General features: G+C 36.8%; 1 protein-coding gene across 13 annotated transcripts in view; it reads right to left on the reverse strand.

Moving 5' to 3' along the window:
- The window catches only part of LOC128991840 (CAP-Gly domain-containing linker protein 1-like), a 71,959-nt gene that overhangs the window by 40,213 nt on the left and 12,906 nt on the right, over window positions 1-18,840 (reverse strand). For 3 of the 13 annotated variants that reach the window (XM_054415141.1, XM_054415124.1, XM_054415115.1), the window contains exon 1: window positions 5,087-5,173. The exons of the other annotated variants lie outside the window; for them this stretch is intronic. In XM_054415141.1, the coding sequence (XP_054271116.1) occupies window positions 5,087-5,126 (40 nt within the window). In that variant the 5' untranslated portion in view covers window positions 5,127-5,173. Of the gene's footprint in view, window positions 1-5,086; window positions 5,174-18,840 lie in introns of those variants that run through there. 13 annotated transcript variants of the gene reach the window in all.

The following is an 18,840-nucleotide window of genomic DNA, read 5'->3' on the forward strand; positions in this document are numbered from 1 at the left end:
GTACGGAAACTTTAATGTAAACTCTGTAGCCTAAATAGCTGCAGTGTTTGTTTTAAAAATGTTATGAAAATATTTGTCATTCATACGGTTTTAGAATGTCAAAAACATATCTGTCGAGAATTTTATGTTGTATGTATGACACTGCGTTGATATTTTACATCTATTTGCAAGAAAACTTTAAAAACGCAGCAGTGGTCGAGCCCCAGTGAGGTTAACCAGCGGTTGAACCCCATATTCACCTTTATACACATTGGACGTTTAAATAAAACCCAACTCCACACCTACTAACCTTGCGTTCAAAAAAGCTAATGCACACGAAAACATTGCAACCAAATAATGTAGCCAGATAAAAATCTAAATAAAGAGACATAAAAATAATTTTAGTTAATTTAGTTTGGGACAAATAGTAGTATCAACATTTTGATTGCCTTCGACACAAAATTCAGCACATAAGGTTGCCAGTTCGATCCTGATTTAAGTGAAAGTCATATGACTGGACCCAGCCGGAGATCATTGGGATTTTACTACATTATCCTGACTATAAAATAAATTATCAAGCGGATTTTAGTCAGTAACAAAGCTGTCGTTTTACCCTCATTCATCCTAATCATAAAATACACAGCATGGTGTGCCGACGTCGTATCTAATCATTTATAATCCTGCCACTCCAGGACTTGTCAAAATTCGGAACTGTCCTGTACAAATCTTGACGAATCTTCACAGAAACGTAGCGAGTGTAGTATGTATGTGCTTGTGTTGTGATGGTGTCGTAGTGGCGTAGTGCGCGCGGCAGGAGCGAGGAGTGCCCGCCTACTTGTTGCCCATTTCTGGCGCGCGTCGTCCTACCTCACTGGGCATTACGTTGCAAGAAACGACCTCTGCTGTACACTGTTTGGGATACGGAGTCAAATTTCCTTCGACATCCTTGTACTGTTCACGACATACGCATCCAGGTTGTATAGCTGCAGCCAGCGTCTCTCGATGTCGATTTGATGGGCTGAAGTTCAGATAGTATCTCATACAGTTAATCATTTAGCATAACAGAACAATGTAACTACTTGCATAACAACACATAAAAGCGATTCACTCCTATTAACAGGCTGACGCTGTTTTTGCAGGAAGTAGCTTGCCCGATTTGGGAACGAGAAACTGAAGGTGTGTTCACGGATAGAACAGAAAACTGTATTGATCATAAACATAAACAAATTACGTCACATTGTAAAAATGTTTCTATTAGCATCTAAATGTAACAGCCAAAAAAGCTCAAACCAACTCATATTTTAAGGTTATATAAATAAAACTGTTTATGTATGATCCATACCGTTTTCGGTTCCAATATCATCCGTGAATTTCTTTTCAATTTTAATAAAAGAAATGCTCCAAGCTATTTTGTTGAACATTACATAATATACTAACATTGTTGTATGCGCGTTTCATTGATATTCCAAAATGGCTCGTCGTAGGTCGTTTTCCAACGTCACTGTATCACTTCAGCTGTACACAACATGCAATCAGCTGTGATTCACCGTCAGCTGGTCCAAGGTCGGCCTGTTTTGCTGCATCAACAATAGAGAGATCAGCTGTGCTCCACGATCAGATCTAGCAAACCATCGACTATTGGATACTGAAGAATGAAGAAGTAATCCCATCTGTAAGGACCAGCTGTCACTGATTTTTTATCCAAAAAGAAGGTTGTATGTCACAGCGCTAGTAAATTGTTTTTTCTTCCTTATTTTTTGACGTGGGATGTAATGTCTAGTTTCATCAATAGTGAAAGATTCAAACATCAAGAAGGAAAACGCAGAAACACTGACCCCAAATCAAAATACAGTACCCAGTTTTATTTGCTTTAACTATTGAAGTAGGCTAACATGCTCAATGACATACTAATGTTTTAAGTGAACATGCTCAGAAATATTTCAAAAATGACGGTCACTGTTCCCACTCATACATCCAGTTTAATTCCAAATTATACAACTTAAAAAAAAATACTCCTCAACCATGTTTACCACTAAAATATCAAAATACCCGAAGCAAACTAGACAATTTAGGCGGCCTACTCGGAACTAGATAAATGATACTTTTAGGGCGGACGGGAAGGTTAAGCGATTAGCCCACGACTGGCCAAAAACTACAACGATCCACAGAACCTATTGGTCACCTTGGCCTTGGGAAGGTCAGTAGGTCAACACGGTGGGCAGACCGGCCCTCCTACCTACACCGTTCACACGTCAATTGACACAACAGTGCGATCCCTAGTACTATACTTCCTAGTTGTGTTTTGGCACCTGATAGTAGAGAAGACAAAGTTCCTACTCTGTAATCAGTTATTTAGAAAACATCAACGGAATATATAAGCAAAACCAATTTCTGAACTGTTTAGTTTCAACCAAAGAATGAACACTAAATCTTTATTAACCACTAATTTATAAAGTACTTACCCTCGATTATTGTGATTTTTGTTGTTTGTTAAAGTTTGGGAAGGGTTCTAGCTAACTTAGTTTTTGAAAATATCTAAGGAATGATGATAGTATTTGAAACATAGAGACTATTCAAATAAGATTAGAAGTTAGTAATTTACTACACTTTTATTCTAGTCCAATCACCCAGATATGTAGGAGCAGTAAGGGTTATTTTCCTCATGTAAGGATCCTAGAGATATATTATAGAAGAATCGAGACTTAAGACTTGCTCTAGGTCTGTGGATATCTTAATACTCGTAGCCTGAACATTCTGGGAGGTTTTAGTAAACGAAACTGCCTTGGAGGGGAAAGTTTCCCTCACAGTGCTAAATGCAGTATAAGTTGTTTCCCAGTCCGCTCAATGTTAGTATCCTCATTAAAAATCAATTGTATTTACTGCCCAATATATTTATGCATATATTACCTATAACATGAATTGTCAAACGTTTGTAATTCAAGCGAGCTTTTGAAACTTAATTGAATCTGTAGAAATGTATTCATGATTTTTAAGAGGCACTTGGGTACGCATTACGTTTGGATGAAAATTACAGTATTATAAAGATCATGAAGAATTGTAGAATGCCTACTTTTGCTTCTAACTGATCCAGCTGATTTTGGTCATCAACGTTATGATGTTAATTTCTAAAACGTATGTGGCCGGATTACGTACTTACAGATACTGTATTTCTCAATATAGAATCAACGATCTCGGAAATGGTAGGATACGAAATCAACTCGTCCCGGAGTATATTTATAAGCCCATATACTTAGGAAACAATCTATTTTTTTTTTACCAAATTAATCAAACCAGCATGGTTTATCCATTTCAATGGCATTCATTGAAGTAGAATCGCATTGGCGAAATGTTAATCGCCATCACAAACACAGGATACGATTTCAAACAGCACGTACGGTAATAATGTCCCAAGAGTTATGATCAACACTATTATTATACACACGGCGTGACAGTACGTATAAAACCAACAATATATGCGTGCAGAATACATAATTAAACATTGGAACACGGCAGTCTCTGGACCACGCACGGCCTCGACCTACGCCACAGTGAAATATCACCGACACCGACAACCATAAGTGATTCATTTATTGAAAACCTCGCGTGAGTGGATGCCGAGGTAAACACCGAGGTAAAGTTCACCACCTCACCTGTCCAACGCGTGCTTAACCGTGTAATTAGGCTACAAATCATATTGACTCGCGGAGTTCAACATGTGTCTATCCTGTACTTGTTCCTAACCGCTTTAACTATTGCGACCATACGAATGTTTTAAGCCAAGAGCGAATGAAGATAAGTGTAGGATGAGTGGTGTGATCTTGTAGTCTTTTAGACACAGCTGTTTGATTAATAGCCCATACAGCCGGCAACTAAGGGATCTACAGTTTATAATTGGAATCCGAACCACATGTTCCAGATAGTAGTACTCACTAGTGCGGACGTTAATCCACACCAGAAAGTATCATATCCACAGTTCACGCCTAATATCCACAATTCGAGACCTCCGAGTAGCTGGATTACAGGACGACGCAATCCGTCCCAGTTTAGTGGAATCCCAACCAGATTTTTGCTTTGCAATGGTATAATTATCAGGATGGTCGGACTTACTAGTGCGGACGTTAATCCACACCAGACATATCATATCCACAGTTCACGCCTAATATCCACAATTCGAGACCTCCGAGTAGCTGGATTACAGGACGACGCCACCGTCCCAGTCTATGGTATTAATGGATAGTAAAAAAAATCTTTCACCAATTATGTTAACGTGATGGTAAAGTAGAACATGCCTACAAGAATAATGCATACTTCTAACGTCCTGTTATAAAATGTTATCTATATACCTCCAACCATATCTAAGCTCTAAACTCCAACCTGCGCGCCCCGGATATAGTAGCAACTCCGATTACTCTACATACAATCTCGACTTTTACAATTTTGTCGCTGAACTTGTTAATATACGGATTAAACACGTCATTCTACAAATATGATAGTTATAGTTACAGTTTATATGATTAGTTTGCTACAGTATGGCCACGGACAATCCACTGCAATGCAACGCGCAAACTCGGCTTGCCTATAGGGCTTTTCAAGCAGCTTTTCCCCCCAAAATATTAAATACAAAAGCTATTTTATGTTGTAACAAAACTAACGGAATATTATTATGTTTTGTTGCCAATACGTGACAAATAGTTCCGGGTCAACAAATTAAATGATTGTTGTCTTTGGAACTCGAACATCTAAAAATACATAAGAAGTTTTTTTAACTATTTTATTAACAAAAAACATTTTAGTTTAACTGTTTTAAAAATTTTTAACTTTACTTCATTTTACGTAAAAATAATATATACAATATTGATGACACAAAATACAAACGAAAATTACTAATACGACCTTGACCAAATTAAAAGTTTGCTCGATTAATCATCAAACAGCGCAGTTTCCAATGAAAAAACGGATGTACCACCAAAATTACAGGTAATTTTAACCATTTCCATTCCGACGATCTAGAGTCCAATCAATCGTAAAACTAAAGTGCGTGTTAGTCGATTTATTTTACAATTATTGTTAACAATATTAATTTGATCGCTTCAACGTCCACACCCACCTGTATAAGCGCGCAAGAACGGGTCCATGGTGGCCGGCATGGCAGCGGCGAAGTGAGTGAGTCGGCGCAACGCCTGCCAACCCCCCACCTCACCCCACACACACACACGGTGCGTAGTACTAGCATACAGAGATGCGCAGTAGACCACGGTCACGGTCAAGTCTACAACTACACGGTAGATAAATTACGTCATGGGGATGAGGAATCCATTCAGCCACTCTATGGTTATGGGCGTAACCGGTTTTCTTCCCCTATGTTCAGACCCTTGTGTGCCTATTATAGGGTTAATGCTGCTGTTAGTATAGTTATGTGTTGCTCCTATAGAACTAAAAACTGTGTTTTTAATGTCCTCAACGTATCCATAACCGACTTGCATGTGATTGCCTTTGACATCAAAATCAGGAATAGCTAATTCGTGGTATGAACATTTATGTTATCAAAAGTTTAGCGAAGGACGAGAAGAGCAGAGAACCACAACTTCAAACTGCTATGAATCGTTTTCTGAACGCATACTAGGACTCTAAAGTAACATTAAGACAATCCTTGGGTATTTAAAGCCAAACGTATTCGCTGGAATTTAAAACACAGGCTAAACAGTGCGCGTACAATTCCACACATCTGACAACTAGGATGTGTAGCAAATAAATTACGTTCATCCTGTACTCGAGTCTTCTGACGAGTAGTTGGTAGTTGGTACAGCGGTAAACGCCTTTCAGAGCCGCGGGCCTCTGGCGGACTGCTCTTAATAACTGCATATTATTCTAATGAGAGACAGGCAGGTAGGAAGAAAACCCAATCCGCCCACAGGAGGAAATCTATCTGACCTCACCCTGTCAGGGAATATATAAATATCCAGACATATAAACTAATGTATAGGCCAACAGAACAAGTCAAACCAAAAACAAGTGACAACAACAACACAGCAACCAACAAACAACAAAACGTGAACAAAGTGAATAAGTGAGTGAGTGAGTAGGTCAAAACACGTGACACGATCTCGTAGTATTGTACAAGAATCTGTATTCCGAATGGATGACTAAGGATTAATTTAATTTGTATCAACATCATTGGGCGTCGAGACTTCAATGGTGCGTTTTGTTGTCGTTTCTTAAAATGTTAACTACAGATTCAGTTTTAACTATTTATTACGTTGTATTTTTTACGTCGTATTGTGCTGCTTGCTTGTATATTGTATGGATTTTGATTAGTGTTATGCTGCTGTTTAATTTTGTTACTTTGAATCGTATGGATTTTGATTTGTGTTGCTTTACATACTGTATCGAGTTGCTTTTCCTATTGTATTGTTTTGCGTGTTTTCATTCGTTATTTGCTGCAACTGTTGCTTTATGTGTAGTGGAATACGCAATTGCTATTTATGCTTAAACACATCTAAATGAGCCAAATAAGGCACTTCAATGCTTTGGACAAAAATCTTAACGCCAAAAGTCGAGGTGTACTATTCAACTTGAGTGTTGTTTCTTGATTTAAACCTGAGTTCTGGTGTAGTTGTAAATAATTTACCGGCAAATACCACTACGTACCAACAAGCATATCAGCCCTGTGTAGATATGCACGGATATTTCGCACGTTGAATATGTATGTACGTGTTCATTTGGTATTCACACACGCCTTTGAGGAGAGGCAGTTGAACGGACTTTTAACTACCCGCCATTTAAGCTCATAAATAACACGCAGGTTCTATCACCACTGTGTCTGAAATAACATTAACATAGTTGCTTGAAATATGTTTATGTCCCAACCTGTTACAAAAGCAAAATTGGATGTTCCAGCCAATTGCAATTGCAATGCCTTTCGAGATGTGGTCTCAGTGTACGAGCCAACCAACCACTTACTACAGGAAACCCATATTGCAAGTTGATAAGTATAATAATAACAATAAGTAGCAAGATTCTAAAACATTAACTCCTCTAGTAATAAACAGAATTATGCATAGCTGGCGCTCCCAAATCTCTCCTCGAAATTGGTGGATAACGATTAAAAGACAACCACAAAGCCAAATTTAAGGTTGTTCTACTTTCAAAAATAATCAATGTATCTGACAAATTTGCACGTTATTCACATACGTATATCACTGGTAAAGCTTCGAACAACCATTCAAAGCTTGTAAATGGACCCAACGAAAAATGAATATTGGATTTGTAACCGTTCCAGGAATAAAAAGTATTTTGTGAACTTCTTTGGACGATCAACGGATGATTTGAATTTTGTCGGTTATATAGACGCCTTGACGTTATATAGACGTTGTTGAATTTTGACGCCTTGAAAATGGACCCAATGACCCTTGATTGGAAATGTTAACGCTTTCCGATAAAAGATCACATTTTTAACCGCATTCACTGCAAATCATTTTCCTTACTTGTTTTTTTCCCTTCGGATTTTCCACGAACTTCACCTACACGTAATTTTCCTCCAATCTGCCATCAACATGTTAATCAGCATCGACGTTAATGTATTCAGCATCAGATAGCAATGTGCAGAAAGGGCGCAACTTGTGCACACAGCCACAACAGTTCATCGCGATCAGACAACGGATAAGTCACGACTTGAGGCAGTGAGGCACTCCCCCGCCGCCCACATAGATCAGCTGTTGTGGTGTTTCTGTTGAGATGGATGAGTTCGCGGCCTTGGCGTCGGCTGTAGAGGAGCGCCGCGACCCGCGCATGTCTAATGTATTCATAACTCAAAACACGGCGCAATCGCAACACCGAACTCCGCCGAACAATAACAATACCCCGACCACTTCCTAGCTACGCCCACCACTGTACACACTGGGTTCGCAGAACGTGGCGGAATGTGACGCAATCGGGCGTTCTAGGTAAACACATTGACTAGTGACATAAAACACATCATATTATGGCTACAAAAAGTTAGATCAACAAGGATCTAAACAACTCCTGAACCGCAACCCCTTTCGGAACTGATTCTTCCTTCTCGGTCATAAAAATACATACGAAAACTTATGAATGTGTGAAGTACGACGAATATCACACCAGCGAGTGTTTTGGCATAATCAGGACATTATCTTACATTAGGGTCTACTATATTAAAATTATATTAATATCAAAGTCCCCTCCACTTGCTAACGTCTTCCACGATAAAATCACATTCATGTCTGATAGGTCTAAAGCATTTGTGTCCGGTGTGGGGCGGCAAAGGATGTTGATATGGCGGAAAATAGCATTATTTCACAAAACGTAACCTCCGAATCCCAGCTGTCTTGAAGCTTGAAATAGTCTATTTCACGCAATGCGTAAACGAAAATAAGTCAACAACACACCGTACCACTCACACAACTGACATGCGTCATGTAACTGGACAAAACTATAGCGGCAATTAAAGGTTTGACCCATTAGCATGTGAAATGCTGCGTGTCCTTTAGCTGAGGCTGCTATGTAGGCGAGGTAGAGAAGAGGCCTTTTCCGCAACACAACACAACCAACCAAACATTGTGTTCGGTGTCGAGGTCGATTTCGACCATCATCACAAAAACTTGGTTGATTTGATAAACTGCCAACGCAATACACGCCTTGGGCGACTCTGGCAGATGCTTAACTTGAGGATCTCAAATGTATTAAGGTCAAACTTTGTTTTTATCGTTACCTAAGATCAGAAATGTATGGGATTAGGTACCGAGATTTAAAAACACATTTATTTATTGTTAGTGTTTATTGTCTTCCCAAAGTTTTGCATAGATGTTTCAGTAAGATTAAATCTCTGGGTTATCCCATAGGAATAGTTAGTAGAAGAGACGTCAACGCGAAGAATTGTAAGGAAATCTAGAAGGTAGGCTTCCTTGAGAATGGAATGTCAAAACCTGGTCAGCTGTCGAAAATACTCAAGTAATTTCGACAGAGAAAGCGGCTATCTCTCGTAGGTCACGTTTCGACAAGATACAAAAAAGAAGGAATCGACAGAAATAAATCAAGCAGAAACGAAGAGTTGAAAAGCTAACGCGATTGGAAGCAAACAACAAAAAAAGGGAGACCTTTTCGCTTGTGTCTGACTATGAAAAAGAACCATTGTTAAATGGTGAATGGTAATTGTTAAATGGCGAATTAGGCACTTTGAACCTAGATAACTTAGCAGATGATTCAGGATTTTTAATGATTGAAAATGACAGTTGTTGTACTGACTGTGGATGCCAGATACTTCACAATCCATGTGCTTGTAATTCGGTACATGCTATGAGGAAGACCAAAGAAATAACTAAGAGATAAGACAAGGGAACTTGGAAAAAGATCAGCGTTCGACAGTCAGATTTACAGAAACCAGAAACTTAAATTTAGGAAATTAAGAAAATCCAATAAACTGAAAGATACATACAAAATGTAACAAGAATAATTAATTCCAATGATCCAGGTCTTTCGGTGCAGGACTAAGGGTGGGGGAGGGGGTTGGTTGGAAAACCCGGTAACGCCGAAACAACGAAGAGAATCGAAGAAGATTGTCCAGGAACGTGGGTAGAGCCGGTACTTGTGGACATTTAGACATCAATAAGGACGCTATGCAGGGTGACAAAAAAGTCGGGAAACGGCTTGATATCTTTTTACCTAAATTCGTTAGACAATTCAAACCATTCACATCAACTTATATGTGGAAACTACCTTTAGCAAGCATTACAATTTTTGGCCTTCACCACGGGAACGGCCCATGAGGAGTAGGTACATAATCTTTAATGTAAGCATAGGTTGATATGCACATCATTTTAAAGGGTCAGTCAAGTGGTTCATTCGTTACAAAATGGCGGCAGTCCAAAGTTGTTGCGGAATATACCTGCACAGGCCTAAGTATTGGTAAATACTCGTAGTCAACATTAGCCGGGAAATCTGAAACCCGGTTAAATTTGTTTTGAAGATTGAATATTATTAGTCTATGAGCTAGTTGACTTTAAAGTACAATTTTAGCTCTCTAGCTAATGTTGAATACGAGTATTTACCTATACTAAAGCCTGTGCAGGTATATTCTACAAGAACTTTGGACAGCCGTCATTTTGTAACGGATGAACCACTTGACTGACCCTTTAAAATGATGTGCATATCAACCTGTGCAACTTACATTAAAGATTATGTACCTACTCCTCATAGGTCGTCCCGTGGTAGAAGTTAAAAAAATAGAATGCTTGGAAAAAATAGTTTTCATACGTGTAAGTTGAGGTGAAAGGTTTGAGTTTTCTAACGGATTTAGTTAAAAAGATATTAATCAGTTTCCAGACTATTTTGTCGCCCTGTATAAACAATTACACACCAATTCTCATTGCTACTTCTGGTAAAAATACGCCAGCCTGTACACAACATACGTAGGTCTGAGTTTGTCCTGTTGTACGGTGTTGGTACATTGGTTGTGTTAATTCACACTTGTGTAAACATTACATCTCGACGCATGTTTACATTTCCCGCGTTTTATTGGGTATTTGATATTCGGACGTGTGAATAGTGAATGCACACACCCCGCGATGTTCTGGTAGCAGTGTTGATCTATGGGTTTACTTTACAACAGTTCACTCTGACTGCAATGGCCGCAGTACGTCACCCAGCCCTAATAAATAATTGCAATTCCAATTGATACTTTAAATACAGTATCAACACTAGATAAAGGACGACTACAGTTAAACTATAAATACCCCCGCCGCAGCAAACCTGCAGACTGTGCGAATTTCCATTTGCCTGATTGGATTTACACTAGAAATATCGAAATATCACAATTATTCCCTATATAATTAGTTTAAAGAGTACTTAGGTTTGCAACATGGAGGGTGAAAAAGTTTTTTTTTGTCAAATGTTAATAGTTTTAGTAAGATATGAATGTATTTTACAAACTTGATCAAAATATAATCATAAACAAGCAAACTACAACAGTTTACTTATTCTCCATAAGAATAACATAGGAATTTTAAATTTAAACTTTTTTGGACATTTTCCGTAATTATTAGGCGCATGATAACGCTTCAATATTCAAAATTATTTGTTTGATTATGCTCTAAAGAATGGTTTGGAAAGAAATTGCTAAATTTTATGTTTTTTGGGTCAAAAATGTAAAACACCAATTTATACTCTATAAAAACCCATGAACCCCATTCCCATAGTCGGATCAAGCTGGTTCGCGAACTCGTTCGATTAAATGTTGGTTTACACGTTTATACCAAATTTAATCAAAATCGGATCATTTTTGCTCGAGTTGTCATGCTAACGGACACATATATAAATACTGTATACTAGCTGTACCCGCGGGCTTTGCCCCGTTTAACAAGTATTCGCATGGCTCATTCACGTCCTGGTTGAAGTTCGCTCGCTACGCTCACTCACCTGTAGGTTGGAGCTCGTTCGCTGCGCTCACTTGCCTTCAGGTTAGCTCGTTCGCTACGCTAACTCGCCTCCGGGTTGAAGTTCGTTCGCTACGCTCTCTCACCTTTTGAATGGAAATTAGCTGTTGTTATAAATAAAAAAAAGTGCTGCACCCTGTCGGTAATCCTTGTAACCTTTATGCTACTGGACATCATAGAACATAACCAACTTGTTTAATTGAAACAGCTGTTAAGATTCATTAATTCCTTTTAAATATGAAAAATCATAAGATTAACATGGGGAACTACAGAGCCACTGGGGCGGAGCCCGAAAGGGGTTTTGAGATAAGAATATGCTTTAATGTTAATCGGGAATGTGAGCTATCATCATGCCAAATTTCAGCCCAATCCGTCCAGTAGTTTATGCGTGATTGAGCAACATACACACAAACACACTCACAAACTTTCAGATTTATAATATTAGTAAGATATAATTTGAAGGGATGGTGTATTTGACCTCTAGGGACATCAAAACAAAAAAGTAAATCGGTCCCGGGTCCAGGTCTTATTATGAGACCTACGGTAATAGCTTAGGCCTATTCCCTATACAATAATTATGTATGGAAAATTCCCTAAAACCCCGAAATTTTGATCAGAACGAAGACAGAATGGAATGCGATGTTTAGAATTAATGTCGACATTTGGAAAATAGTCACTTTATAATGGAATTTGAAGGAACTAAACATCTTCAAGTAAAACAGGTGGTTATATTTGACTTGAATAAATCCAAAGCACGCTACGTAAAGTAAAATACCCCCGCCGCAGCAAACCTGCAGACTAAGCGAATTTCCATTTGACTGATTGGATGTACACTGAAATGTCTACTTAAAAATATAACATTTATTCTTGATTTAAATAGAATTAGTTTAACAAGTACTTAGGTTTGCTGCATCAGGGAGGGTAAAACTGTTTTTTTTTTTTTTTTTTGTAAAATGTTAATAGTTAGTAAGAAAAACATTTTCCAAATTTGATCAAAATATGTTCATAAACAAGCATAGACATTAGGTCGAGTCGGATAATTATGTCAAATTTCTAGGCATTTCTATCGATAGGAATCTGAACTATTTTTCTCATACTGATTGTGTGACTGCCAAGTTAGGATCTTCACTATTTGTTCTTCGCAGACTTTCAAAATTTATGAGCAGAGATGTTTTGCTAACCGTATATTTTGCCCTCGTATATCCACATTTGTCCTATGCCGTTGGCATTTGGGGTTCTGAAAACGTTCACACCAAACAATTCTTTAGGATGCAGAAGAAAGCCATCAGAGTCCTAGGTCATCTCAAGCCAAGACAATCATGTAAGCGCTTTTTTCTGAAACGGGTCTTCTCACTTTTCCGTGTATTTACATTTTTCATACTCTGCTTTTTCTTAAGAAAAACTCTGAACTTTATCAGCATCTTATACCAAATTCAATATATAAAACAAGATCTACAAATACTTTGAACATCCCCAGACACAAAACTTCATTTTTTTTTAAATAAAATGTTTAACAATTCTGTAATTTTTTCAATGCCCTCCCAAATGATCTCAGGAATGAAATGGACTTTCGTAAATTTAAGAGACAGCTTAAAGAGTTTTTAATTTGTAATTGTTTTTATAGTGTTAAGGATTTTGTTTGTTAGTGAAACAATGCAACAATGTTTATTTTATATTGTTTACCTATTGATTGTGACGCTTGCCAATGCCTGTATTTGAGTTTAACGGCAATAAACATCATTTCATTTCATTTCATTTCAGCAAACTACAACAGTTTACTTATCTATATCTATACTATTATATAAAAATCTAATGGTGTCTGTCTGTATGTGTATTACTAATAGGTGCAAAAGCTACTGTACAAACTAGACTAAAATTTTACAAAAATATAGTTACCATACCGAGGACCATTATAGGACTATTCACATTTCGATACTGACCGTAGGCTTTGCCCCTTTGGCTTTAAAAGTTGTGAGGTGAAGATTTTAAAAGTAAATATTGATTGGTCTCCATGGTTGCAACGAGAACACTTAACAATGTTTGTTTACATTTGCTTTGACATTTAAATGTAAACAAGAAGAACTGCTAAACTGCATATTTCACAATTTCAGACAGCTGATACAAAGAAATTAAATATAATATTTTCCATAACTATGAGGTAGGTTTATTTTAATCTAACCTTTTATCATGGATTATTTATTCTAAAACCATGTCAATGATTATATAAAAAAGATTCTATAACCGTTGCTGTATCAACTCCGGCTCTGCTTTGGATTTTTTTTAAGCGTCTAAGTTATGAAAATAATGTTATTAATGTGATTTGATGGAAACAGTATGAAAATTACAATGTATAGATATTTTATATGAATTTGGAGGCTACTTTAAATAAATTCTAACTCCTTAACATGTGTTAGATTAACTTAACATAACTTACACATCACATTGTTTTGTATATGTATATTTAGGTAAATTAATTAAGTTATTGTGTTTTGCTAAACCTATGCATAAATTAAACTAAAGAATATCATCATTAACTAAATTGTACTGTGTTGATTTTTTTTATCTGTTGTATATGCGTAACTATAATTAATTATCAAATGGTAATACAAAATACTCTTATTTTATCTTAACATAGCTTTCAGTTCACATTTACTTTATTTGATACATTTATTATTTGTGTTTTGCCACACCACTGATTAAATTAAACCAAGGAAAATATCATCAAACTAAGCAGTACAAAGTGTTCTTTTGTTTCTAAAATCAATGAAATATCTGTTACTATGTTTACTTTATGGTAAGTGTGAAAATGTAAAGCCAATGGACGATGGAACTGATTAAAAGAACTGGTTTGTATATTAAGTTGTTTGTTGATATTTTTGTAGAGTAGAATCAGAGATGCAATGAAACATATATACTGTATTTTGCTGTTACATTGTTTAGGCATTGATGCTTTGATAATCATATTAGTTTTGTCTGCTGTCCTTAATGCTAAATTATTTGTTTAACATTTTTTATAGTACCAGATATCTATATATATAATACGTGAAGCCGTTTTTTGTTAACGCAACTCCTCCCTTATTTGTGGACCAATTTCAACGTTTGAGGTGTCAAAAGATTCGTCTCAATATGTAGTTTTGCAATAAGGTTTTATAATTCTAAAATTCCTGCCCTTAAGAGCGTGAGGCCCACTCAAAGGTCGGGTTTTCCCCATAAGAAATACATAGAACAAATTTAAAACCGAAAAAAACAGCTGTTTATAAGAAGCTGTAGCTTTTTGGGAGTAAATATTGAAATTGTAATATTAAGTAGGATAAGACCAAATTAAACAGTTCAAATCAGTTTTGATGGAAGAACAGAAAATGTCTCAAGTTCAAAGAAGAAATATTGAACACGGTATTAGGACACAATTATTAAAGAGATATTTTGTGCGTATGGGGAGAGTAGAAAAAGAGAGACCTGGTCTATCAGATACCCATCCAGATACACATTCACTTTGTGAGATGAATAATATTTGCCAGTTCTGCTATGCAACTTACTTTGGAAGTGAAAAAATATACGAAGCTCATAGTGTTGTCATGGTGGGAAAGCAAACTTGCCTAAATGTCAGATCAAATAAATGCATGCAAGAAATGTTTACTTCAGACACTGACAGATCGAGATATTTCAAAACATTTTGTTAAAATTACGTTAACCAACATTCAATGGTGTAGCTGCTTTAGCCTATTCAAAGCAGGTTATGGCTGTCCAGTTGGTAACCCCGAGTTTGTGGGTAAAAAATGGAGCACATGAAATGGTTGACATCACCCCACATTTCAGATTACTCTACGGAGAAAATTCGTTTGATCGGGGGATGTCTCAAATCAAAGGAATAAAATGGTCCAACTTTAATTACTTAAGAAAGGGTATCAGTACGGTAACAGTGTTCTTCAATTCTCAATGCTGGAAAAACTTTGTTGCAACATATTAACTCGAATTGAGGCAGATCGTTTAGCATTCATTAGAAGTTATCAGTTAAAATCGAGAGCAGAAATGATGTAGGTGAACCTTGGTGACGCCATTAGAGATATTTAAAATTAGTTTCTAACAAGTTTTCAAATAACTCTAAGATGTAACTAAAGTTACTAGAATTTAAGCATAAGGTTTTCCTCGGCGTTATGTTTCATACTAGGCGGCTCATTGAGCCGCACGGGTTCCCTAGTAGTTTCTTTAATATTTAAAAGACTGTATTGAAAAGGCATAGCAATATTTCTAAAGTTTATAACAGCTGACTTAGTTTGTGCTAATGATTTATTGTGAGTGAAGAAACTGAAGATGGAAGGGTTTGTGATTTAATATAAAGAAGAGTGACATTTAAAAAAATGTTCATATAAAATTTAATAATTAGTAGTATGGTAGTAACTTCAAAATTGAAATTTAAAATGTTAATAATAAATAAAAAGATATGTTACTAAGGGAGATGAAATGGTGGTATACACTGCTTACCAGATAACTTAAACGTTTCTATTAGGGCCATAAAAGTTGAATTTTGTTTCTAAAAGCGTTGGGGGATGTGTAACTATTATAGCAACAGATGTAAAGATTAAAATGTTTCTATTTTGTGTCCTCTTCCCGTTGCAAAGCACGGGTACAACAGCTAGTTCTCCATAAGAATAACATGGGAATTTTTAATTTACAATTTTTTTGAATTTTCTCTGTAACCATTAGGCGCATAATAACGCTTCAATATACTAAATTATTTGTTTTTTTAAGCTCTACAAAATGGTTTGGAAAGAAATTGCAAAATGTTATGTTTTTTGGGTCAAAAATGGGAAAACCCTATTTTTACCCCATAAAACCTCCCATAAACCCCCGTTACCATGATCCGATCATGCTGGATCGCGAACTCGTTCGAATAAACGTAGGTTTACACGTTTGTACCAAATTTCATCAAAATCGGACCATTTTTGCTTGAGTTATCGTGCTAACGGACACACACACACACACACATTTATATATATATATATATATATATATATATATATATATATATATATATATATACATATACATATATATATATATATGAATTTGAACGAATGGTGTTTTTGGCCTCTAGGGACCTCAAAACGAAAAAAAATCGGTCCCGCGTCCAGGTCTTACCATGAGTACTACGGTAATAGCTATATGCTAATAGCTATTCCCTATATGGGAAATTAGCTAAAAAATCTGAAAGGACACAGTAACCCTATTTTAGTTATTTAAATCGATAAATTCTAACCTCTAATAAATGTTAACAAGTGTTATTCATTCGGTCGGGGTGATTATTAATTTCTCTCAAGAGTCGCGATAGTTTTACAATCGTTACGATATAATACGATAGTTAAGTGACGTCATCATCACATCACATCCGACCGTCGCAACAGTTCGTCTAATCTCCGCTAGGTGTCACTGACATCAAGGTCCGCAACAGTTCGTCTAGTCTCCGCTAGACGCCACTAGCCTCGACATCTACTAAATCCATCGTAGTTTCTTTATTTATTTGTATTATAAAAGAAGTAAGCCCCAATAAACAAATTTATCTCCAACTAAAAAAATCACCAGTTAAAACCTTAACAAAAGGACAGCTTTACGATTTAAATCCGCCCTAGTTTTCAAAGAAAGCCGTGTATCCGCTCATACATTCTCGCTGTGATTTTTGAGAATCTAGAACATGACTACCCCGTTTGGCTCATTACTAACCACTCGAAAACGATAATTAAATTAAATCGATTAATTTTCTTTGAAAAGCCGAAAGTCGTGTTCTTTACCTAGGACCGATGATTGGCTTATAATGTATAAACATAACAATAAATTAAATTTGCTATCGTGTCGTCGATTGAAAAATATGACGTTATCGTAGGCGTAGGGAAATTAATGAATTAATCAAATTTGAATAGAATAATCGGGGCCAATCATGTCTAATAAAGGTTGGCTTAATCAGGCGATTGGTAATAGCCATTATTCGAAATTGTTTATTGAGTAAATGTCTAATTCTTGACTCAAATTGACATATAGACTGTTTTCAATCATAGTTCTGGTCTGTTTCACACTGACACTGTAGGCCTAGTTGTAGGCCTATAGGGAATTAAATTTTCATGTCCCGGTTATTAGCATCAGATTGATTATCAATTGGGCTGGGGACGCCACCTAGGTGCGTATTTTAACCCAAAATATGAGTAAAGTATTTAGGTATTAGTGTATAATGGTGTGGGATGATCAGTGTAGATTAAAGTCCAATAATCGCAAAGACAGTAAAGTTTTAGTCCAGTTTCGAACCTCCAAAAAGGTACAACATTTTCTCAGGATCGATCAGGCAACCTTTTGATTGTCAGGAGAGCATTACCACTCAGCTAACCAGTCAGATATGTTTACGCAACAGTATTTGCAGATAATCACTACATTGTACTTATAGCCAAAGCCACACTAGCGGGAAATAATAATTTAAACACGAATAAGCAATTATACGACCTCGCGACCTTTGAAATTCAATCCAACGTTAAACCGCCTCCGGACTGACCGCGCCCAAAAACTGGGACTGGCCAAAACTGGGCAGAACACATCATGTTGAGGTCGAGAAACCCCATAACACACCCCATGATGGTGTCCAACAGGTACGAACCGACAACGTCGTATCAATGTTCAGTAGATCGGAAGTGAGCTGGGTTTAAAATGAACATGTTGACTCATAAAGTGTAGGTTGCTCATGGTTTATAAAAACACATTATGTAACAATGGCTGATAGGAACTTTTCCGTAAATTCACTGCCACGTATTTCTGTCAGTTAGGAATGTTAATAATCTACGAACCTACTTTAGGTTGTTTCACGTAGGGTTCGGTTTGGTTAGAACGAAGACATAACTTAACAGTGTAATTGTTACATACAAATTATTTAGAGGTGAATTAGTGGGATAGGACCGGCTGGTAATTGATATTTCATTTTGAACGGAGCACATATTTAAGTTATATAAATAGGCCTACTCTGAATAATGTGCAGTCCGTGTTTTGTCTACAGCCCAAAACTGCGTACAACCACAACCCAGCGAGCACAGTAGCACAGTGTTTATTCTCTGATCGCTGGTACAACTATAGTGACAGTCTGCTGTTGTTGCACAATTAATTGGTTTGTTGATTGATAAATTTTCGTCACTACGACGGGCCTATTTTGGTATTCACTTATTGTTTTAAAACACAAATACGCAACGTCGTGTCTTATTTTCATTTCCCGTGTCTGACCTCTCAATAAAAGTACCACGAAATGTAGAACAGAAACTGTATGGATAATGAACACAAACAAATGATGACACTACCCCTAAAGTGTAATTTATTAATATTTGAATGGAACTGTCAAACTTGTTACAGCTTGTATTAGTATAGACATTGAGGCCAGTGACCCTCA

The sequence above is a fragment of the Macrosteles quadrilineatus genome, unplaced genomic scaffold (genome assembly GCF_028750875.1).
Source record: "Macrosteles quadrilineatus isolate MER2022 unplaced genomic scaffold, UCM_ALF_1.0 Scaffold_1__1_contigs__length_201487025, whole genome shotgun sequence".
In the NCBI taxonomy this organism is placed as follows: Eukaryota; Metazoa; Arthropoda; class Insecta; order Hemiptera; family Cicadellidae; genus Macrosteles; species Macrosteles quadrilineatus.